We start from the raw sequence: 8,706 nt of genomic DNA, 5'->3' as shown, positions 1-8,706 counted from the left end.
TGATTGGCTGACACGACGTGATGTCAGAGATGTTTGAGATTGTTTTCTGATCGTTGCATTTATTGACGAGCGGCTGAATGAGTAGATCTTTAGTCTCCTTTCAATGAAAAGCGTAGAAAACGTCATCACATCTTCTTTCTCCATACGTGTCCCTCACAGTGTGAAGTTTCCCTGCATCATGGGAGTGTGTGTGTGTGTGTGTGTGTGTAGGGGGGGGGGTCTCAGGAGGTGACACATGACCTAAATAAAGATGCTGAGATCCAAGATGGCCGACAGAGGGACAGAGTTTAACTCTATAATGGCAGGTTTTTTTGCCTTCATATCGACGCAACGTTTAATTAGACGTATTCACAGTCAGTGTGAACGAGTCTTCATCATGTTCATCAGTCATGTGACTTAAACGTCATCACCTGGATGTTTCCTGGTGATCAGTGAGAGCCTGGCAGGAAAACGTCATTAGTTTGAACCTGAGACTTTACTGATAGACTCTCGTAGTCTCAGAGTCGCCCCCTGGTGGTTGTGAGACAGACTGCAGATTGAAGACACTTCTGCAGGAGCTTCACTTTTTGAATCAGAGACGCTACGTCCATTTCTTTAATTCAGAGTGTGGACGACCACGACATCAGACAGTGTCACTCCTGTTTCCTGTTTTCTTTTTGGTCTCTGAGACGTATCGAGTGACAAAACTTTCAAACCCAGAGTGAGTTTTTGGTTTGGGGTCCAAAAGGGGCGTGGCTTACGGATTTTTGGACAGTGTTGGCGAGTTGTACGAAAGATGGAGGTGAACAAAGGCTGTTGTGGTTTCCTTCTCTGATCTTCTCCCTCTCTCTCTCTCTCTCCAGGTGTTAGCAGCTCAGGATGTCCGCCCACCTCCTCCTCCTCCTCCTCCTCCTCCTCCTCCTCCTCCACTGCCCAGGGCTTCTCCCTCGCTGAGCCAGCCATGACCAGCCAGCACACACATACACACCCCTCCTTCAGCTCCATCCACTCCATGGCCGAGCAGCAGCAGGTAACTCACACACACACACACACACACACACACACACACACACACACACACAAACGTGTACGCACACACACACACGCAGGGACTGACTCAAAGTTTACCTGCTGGTTGTCATGGCGTCCTTGCACCACCAGAGGGATCCGCCTGTCTCCATCTATAGACGGTGACGTTTGCTGAATGAGACGACCGTCATCACATCGCGTGATAAACGCTCGTCCGTGTTTGAACAGACGCTGAGACATGAGGATGTGAACAACTTAAAGGAGACCTCCAAATACTCACGCACGCTTTTTAAAAACGTGACGCATCGAAACAGAGAGACGGAGCGCCGAGTCTGACCTGCACGCCGTGTGAAGCTGTGTAACGTAGACAGCGTGCAGGATCGCAACAAATCAAGAAACGATCCAGTACAGGCTGCCTGCTGGGACTTTAAAACATGTTACCATGGTAACCGTGCAGACATCGATATCATTTACATCCCATAGATAGATAGATAGATAGATAGATAGATAGATAGATAGATAGATAGATAGATAGATAGATAGATAGATACTTTATTGATCCCGAATACGCGCACACAGTCCAACCTCGGGCCGTCGTCTGAAAAAGGTCTCGCGTGGTCTGTGCTCACCTGTCAGGTCATCCTTCATTCATGCACACAAGTGTCCCTCTGACAACACGCACTGCTAAAAGGTCAAAGGTCACCCTGCAGTGTTATTGTCAGTTGGATGTCATTTGTTGGGAGGAATTAGCTCATTAAAAAAGTATTTTTCAAGAATTTTCAAATTCTATAAACGAGAGCGGTCGAACGATAACATTTGAAATCGCGATTAACCGCACGTTTTGAAATTCCATTATTTCGCTTTTAAAAAATATCGAAATTGTTTGTACTTTATTTTGAAATTCTGTACCGTCTTAAAGCGGAGAATACTTTTATTTTGAAAAAAACGTAAGGCCCTTTTGGATGTCATCAGGTAGACAGTAACAAAGGTCAATGTGTGATGTCATCAGGTGGAGGGTAACAAAGGTCAATGTGTGATGTCATCAGGTGGATATCTACGGAAAGCCTGAAGGGACAAAATTGCAGGCGATAAAAAAACAGCTTTTATTTCAGACCTTGTTTCATCGTGTGTTCTCGAGTTAATGTTCTGATATCTAAACATGTAACAGCTGCTTTAGTTATGACTCTCACATGTCAACGAGCGGCCATCTTTACAGCCACCACATGTGACCTCGCATTCAGCCCGTCGGGATCCAAACACCCGAGACGCCTATGTGCGAGGAAGTGTTACCGTGACAACATGTTTAAAGGTCGAGGTGTTCTGAGTCTGTTTAACCTTCAGGACGCGTGCCCTCCATGTCTCTTCACTGATTGGATGACTGTAGTAAACGTTATCCGGCTCAAACGAGGAGCGTTAACTTTGATGGAAACACGACAAACTGAGTGGTTAAAACAAAAAACGGCGGCGTGTGTGTGTTGGGTTTCCTGTGTTGGCTGAACCCTGAGTTTGGTCTGAAGGTGCGCTGTGTCTGCAGGTGCTGTCTGATATGACCATACTCCAGCGGAGGATCCCCCCCAGTTTCAGAGACCCTGCCAGCGCCCCCCTGAGGAAACTCTCTGTAGACCTCATCAAAACTTACAAGCACATCAATGAGGTGAGAGACACACACACACACACACACACACACACACACACACACACACACACACAGATCTCAGGGCAGCTCTGAGGCTGTCGATGAGATTTTCCCATCCTAACTATCCTGCTGTTAACACACTGAGTAGAAGGAGTGAATGTGCGTGTGTGTTCCTGCGAGGGCTTCAGCTCGCCGCCCGGCGCTCTGACCCGTGCTCTCACCTCTCCAGGTGTACTATACGAAGAAGAAGCGGCGTGCCCAGCAGGTCCCTCCAGAGGACAGCAGCACCAAGAAGGAGAGGAAAGTCTACAACGATGGCTACGACGACGACAACTACGACTACATTGTCAAAAACGGAGAAAAGTGGCTGGACCGCTATGAGATCGACTCGCTGATCGGGAAGGGCTCCTTCGGACAGGTCAGCGACCCGGGAAAAAAAAAAACGTTAACAAAAATCTCTGCTCTCCTTTTAACACGATTTCAGAGTCTGATTTCAGTGAGAAGAGAAACTGAAGCTCGTCTTTAAAGGAACAGTTTAAAGTCTGTGTTTATAAGCTGCCATGTGATGTTAAAGTGTGTTTTGCTTGTGTTTGTGTGTGTGTGTGTGTGTGTGTGTGTGTGTGTGTGTGTGTGTGCGTGCGCAGGTGGTGAAGGCCTACGACCACCACGAGCAGGAGTGGGTTGCCATTAAGATCATAAAGAACAAAAAGGCTTTTCTAAACCAGGCTCAGATTGAACTTCGCCTGCTGGAGCTCATGAACAAGCATGACACTGAGATGAAATATTACATAGGTAAGAACCACACACACACACACACACACACACACACACACACACACACACAGTCATTGTTTGTCTCTATTTGTAAATTCATTCATTAGTTCTGCGGCGGTGTGTTCTGGGTGTCCCGGTCTGTGAATACACACAGAGAGCTTCACACACACACACACAGATGTGCACGCGCGCACACACACCCTGATCGCCTCTGTTACCAGCTCCAGTGATGTCACAGAGAGGGGGCGGAGACTTAAACAAACTCAAACAAATCACCTGGCAGAAGCTTCTCAAAGTGCCGCGGCTCCTTCGGCTCCTCACTCAGCTGTTTTCGGTGGGAGGGGCTCCATGACAGGAAGGAGCGCCGCGCCACGTTCAGCACGCTGATCATTGTCTTCATGATCGTGTGAAGACAATAAAGAAGACACGCGTGCGTGCGTGCGTGCGTGCGTGCGTCAGTCACGTCAACCTGAGACGTCACAGTGTCAACCTTGAAAAGTTCTGTTGCCTGAGCTTTTTGGTAAAAATCGTAACCTTTCTCTCTCTCTCTCTCTCTCTCTGTGTGTGTGTGTGTGTGTGTGTGTGTGTGTGTGTGTGTGTGTGTGTGTGTGTGTGTGTGTGTGTGTGTGTGTGTGTGTGTGTGTGTGTGTGTGTGTGTGTGTGTGTGTGTGTGTGTGTGTGTGTGTGTGTGTGTGTGTGTGTGTGTGTGTGTGTTCAGTCCACTTGAAGCGTCACTTTATGTTTAGGAACCATCTGTGTTTGGTGTTTGAGTTGTTGAGCTACAACCTGTACGATCTGCTGAGGAACACCAACTTCAGAGGAGTCTCCCTCAACCTCACCAGGAAGTTTGCACAGCAGCTCTGCACAGGTTAGCACACACACACACGCGCACACACACACACACACACACACACACACACACACACACACACACACTTTATAGTGTGACTTCAGATGGAAGTCGTCTGCCCCCTGGTGGCCAAAGCGCCACATCATTTTGCCACTCAGCAGGTCATCATGTTTTGTTCCATTCTTCTTTAATGATCTTAAATATAAAGAATAAATCACTGTGAACCTCCTGATGCTAAAAGAAGAACACGCTGTGTGTGTTTTTGTTTTTTTGTGTGTGTGACCTCAGCGTTATTATTCCTGGCCACACCTGAGCTGTCAATCATCCACTGCGACCTGAAACCAGAGAACATCCTGCTGTGTAACCCCAAAAGATCCGCCATCAAGATCGTAGACTTTGGATCCTCCTGTCAGCTCGGGCAGAGGGTGAGCCGCACACACACACACACACACACACACACACACACACACACCTACACACTACAGGCTCCACGGACAAAAACAGCAATTTCAGTTTGCATAAATGGCGTTTTACCGGATTCTCGATCAGTTTGATTTTTCTCAAACAGCACGACTAGTTTTAGGAAGCCGAACACGATCAACTCGTGTGTCAGCTGAAGTGAAAGGCTGAGTGCTGTCGTCTCCGATGTGATTCAGAAACTTCAACATATTTATGGTTAAACACCGAACTCCTGTTTAAATTCAACATGTCAGCTGAACGTTTGATCAGCTCGTGTGTGAACGTCAGCTCGGTCTCTGTTAGAGGAATGTGGCGCCCCACAGTGGACCGTGTCTGAAACAGCAGTCTCTGACTACCTCCTCCTCCTCCTCCTCCTCCTCCTCTCAGATCTACCAGTACATCCAGAGCAGGTTTTACCGCTCTCCGGAGGTGCTGCTGGGGATGCCGTACGACCTGGCCATCGACATGTGGTCTCTGGGCTGCATCCTGGTGGAGATGCACACAGGAGAGCCTCTGTTCAGCGGCTCCAACGAGGTACAAACACGACACCCGTTCAGTCTGTTTACATCACCGTTCAGCTGTCAGACACTCCTAATGAGTGTGTGTGTGTGTGTGTGTGTGTGTTTCCAGGTTGACCAGATGAATAAGATTGTGGAGGTGTTGGGGGTCCCTCCCAGCCACATGCTGGACGCTGCTCCTAAAGCCAGGAAGTATTTTGACAAACTGTCGGACGGTCTGTGGACGGTCAAGAAGAACAAAGACATCAAGAAGGTGATCGTCAGCGTTTCACACACACACACACACATCGTCATTCTGCGTGTGTGTGTGTGTGAGCAGGAAGTGTTAACATGTGTGTGTTTGTCAGGAGTATAAACCCCCGGCCACACGGCGTCTTCATGAGATTTTGGGGGTGGAGACCGGAGGTCCAGGGGGTCGGCGAGCGGGGGAGCCAGGACACGCCCCCTGTGACTACCTGAAGTTTAAAGGTGAGCCGCCCTCTTCAGTCCTGGATCAGTCAAGAGCGACCTTCGCCTGTGCGTCAGACGTGTCAGCTCTGACCCCGCCTCCTGCCTCTCTGTTGGCGCTTTTCAGATCTGATCCTGCGCATGCTGGACTACGACCCGAAAAGCCGCATCACCCCGTTCTACGCCCTGCAGCACAACTTCTTCAAGAAGACGACAGACGAAGGAACGAACACCAGTTCATCCACATCCACCTCTCCTGCCATGGACCACTCCCACTCCACCTCCACCACCAGCTCCGTGTCCAGCTCCGGTCAGCACACACACACACACACACACACTCAGTCATTATTTTTAAAGACGAGAGAGAGAGAGAGAGAGAGAGAGAGAGAGGAGGGGGCGGTTCTGTTTGTGTCTCATAAAGATGTGTTCACTCCTCTTTATGAAAACAAGAGCAGCAGACGTGGTTGCATGACCATGTTACAAGCGTTACCAAAGTGTTACCAAGGTAACGCCTTAGGATCCCCCCCAGGAGATTAAAAAAAACAAGATAAAACTGTTTTTGATGTTTTGATGACGTTTTGATGATTTTTCAGTCGAACGCATCAAAATTTAAACAAATATTTGAAGAATGTTTGTGAAGCAAAACGTCTCTCGTGTCTTTGTTTAACTGCACTGAGACTGGTCGTTAAAAACATTTCCCAGTTAAAGGTCACGTCAGACTTCTTCTTCTGTGACTCTCACAGGTGTTATCACAAACTGATAACACCTGTGAAAATGTTCTGTGGCCTAGTGGGTAAGTTTGCACGCCCCATATCCCCAGGCTGTAGTCCTCAAAGCGGGTATCCAGGGTTCAAATCCCGCCTGTGGCTCCTTTCCCCGCGGGTCATTCATACATATACGAGGAATTTGTCTCGGTGTGTTGGTGTCCTGTCCACTGTCCTGTCTCTAAACTCTAAAGAAGCCCCAGCAGTGCTTGAGTTTGTCCCCGCAGGTGTTCAGTCAGGTGACTTCCTGTCTCAGTCAGGTGACTTCCTGTCTCTTTGTCCTCTCAGGTGGCTCCAGTGGTTCTTCCAATGACAACCGTAACTACCGCTACAGTAACCGCTACTACAACTCTGCTGTTACACATTCAGACTATGAGATGACCAGCCCTCAGGTACGTACACACACACACACACACACACACACACACACACACACACACACACACACACACACACACACACATCAGTCAATGAAAAACAGTTTGTTGCATTTCTTCTGAAAACGCAGCGTCTCATTGAACGCTCTGGATAGTTTGGTTTCTGTCTTCAGGCTGATGTGAACGATCCATCAGAGTCAGGGCGCACGAACGAGGTCATCCTTAACGTGCGTTTTAACCCTTCACGTCCAGGTCCTTTGACCTGTCTGCAGCTTTTCACAATAAAATGACTCAAAACAAGTCAGTGACTCTAAAACCGACCTGAAGCTCCTCGCAGCAGATCTTTACGAGGCTCTGGTTCTTTGACTAACAAGTTCAGTCAAACTTTGATTTTCTAAACCGAGTCAAGTCAAAAAGAAGTTTAAACGACACGTCGAAATCAAAGTAAGAGAGCGTTCAACTCAATGAGCCTACTCATGTAACGTGTGTGTGTGTGTGTGTGTTCACCCTGGTCAGGCTCCCTCCCAGCAGCAGATGAGGATGTGGCCGGGCAGTGAAGGTGGAGGTGGGGGTCAGGACCCAGCATACACCCAGTTGCTGCTCCACAAGCCGGCCGCCTCCCAACAACACCAGCGCCACTTCCTGGACCCGCCCCACCACCCCCACCCCACTTACTCCCACCACGGGAATGGTGGGCGTGGCCTGCGACAGAGCGGGCAGACGGGCATCGGCGGAGGGGGGGGGCCAGCAGGGATCCTCGCCCCAGATGAGTGACAGCATGGATGTGGGCGTGTCCCTCGGGCTGCACCACCTCGGGGCGGTGTCTTCCATGGAGGCGTCTCAGTTCGGCTCGGCCTCGCTGCCCCTCGCTCTGCCGATCGGACTGTCCGCCTTCCGGACTCGGACGGCCCCGACCGCCCCGGGGCCGCAAGCCCCGCCCCCTGAGGACTACTACCCCGCCTCCAACAACAATAACCCCGCCGCGGGGGGCCGAGGGAGGCCGGACTCAGACGAGGGGCCGGCCAACTCTTGATAAAACCTGAACCATGCCCTAAAGCCATACGATTTTAACTACAACTACTACAAGTCCACACACGGCCGAGTCAGAGACTCGAGGAGACTGAGTGCTGCAGGAGACAGTTTGTACTGCATGAGAGGAGGAGGAGGAGGAGGAGGAGGAGGGGGAGGAGCAGAGGAGGATGCTGGGAAAACTCTCCTTTTATCCGGTTTTAGTTTGTCGTCTTCTGTTGCGGCTGGAGAGGAATGATTGTGACGAGTTTGTTTTTATTAATATTATTATTATTGTTGTTTAATATTCTGATTTCTCTCCGCTGTGAGGAGCTGTGTGTTTATTGGTTGTTGTTTGAAGCCTGGAGAGGAGGAGGAAGGAGGAGGGAGGAGGAGGAGCCGTGTTCATGTTCACACTGGGTCATTTACAGCAGTCTTAACACACACACAGACACACACACAGACACACACACACACACACACACACACACACACACACACACACACACATGGAGAAGACAGCCGCCGTGTGATTCAGGACTTCTTCTTCTTCTTGGTGTCCTCCCTCTGTCGGGCGGATCAGAGGGGAGGGGGGAGGTGGAGGGGGAAGGAGGTGACAGGACACTGAAGCCCCTCCGTGCGCTCACACAGATCTCCTCCTCCTCCTCTTCTTCGTCCTCTCCGCTCCCCGCCCTCTCCTCCTCCCCCCTCCCTCCCTCCCTCCCCCCCTCCTCCTGCTGCGTTTCTCCTCCAGACAGCTCCTCCTCTCTGTGCTGCTAATCACCATGACAACTGGTCCGGATTGCTGCTAAAGATCCAACACAGATCAATAAAGAAATAAAAGAAATAGAAACAGAAATAAAAA

At 49.8% G+C, this 8,706-nt stretch overlaps 1 protein-coding gene across 1 annotated transcript in view; it reads left to right on the top strand.

Moving 5' to 3' along the window:
• The window catches only part of dyrk1b (dual-specificity tyrosine-(Y)-phosphorylation regulated kinase 1B), a 20,205-nt gene extending 11,902 nt beyond the window's left edge, over positions 1-8,303 (top strand). Inside the window, 13 exon segments of the mRNA XM_079344279.1 lie at positions 843-1,009; positions 2,543-2,662; positions 2,874-3,062; positions 3,289-3,436; positions 4,137-4,286; positions 4,557-4,693; positions 5,115-5,261; positions 5,358-5,498; positions 5,593-5,713; positions 5,820-6,002; positions 6,745-6,848; positions 7,350-7,570; positions 7,572-8,303. Of these exon segments, the coding sequence (XP_079200405.1) occupies positions 843-1,009; positions 2,543-2,662; positions 2,874-3,062; positions 3,289-3,436; positions 4,137-4,286; positions 4,557-4,693; positions 5,115-5,261; positions 5,358-5,498; positions 5,593-5,713; positions 5,820-6,002; positions 6,745-6,848; positions 7,350-7,570; positions 7,572-7,866 (2,123 nt within the window). The 3' untranslated portion in view covers positions 7,867-8,303.
• The last annotated feature ends 403 nt before the right edge of the window (positions 8,304-8,706 follow it).

The sequence above is a fragment of the Symphodus melops genome, assembly GCF_947650265.1.
Source record: "Symphodus melops genome assembly, chromosome: 5".
Taxonomy (NCBI): domain Eukaryota; kingdom Metazoa; phylum Chordata; class Actinopteri; order Labriformes; family Labridae; genus Symphodus; species Symphodus melops.
Note: the sequence above shows the minus strand (reverse complement) of the source record. Positions and strands in the feature narration are given on the sequence as shown.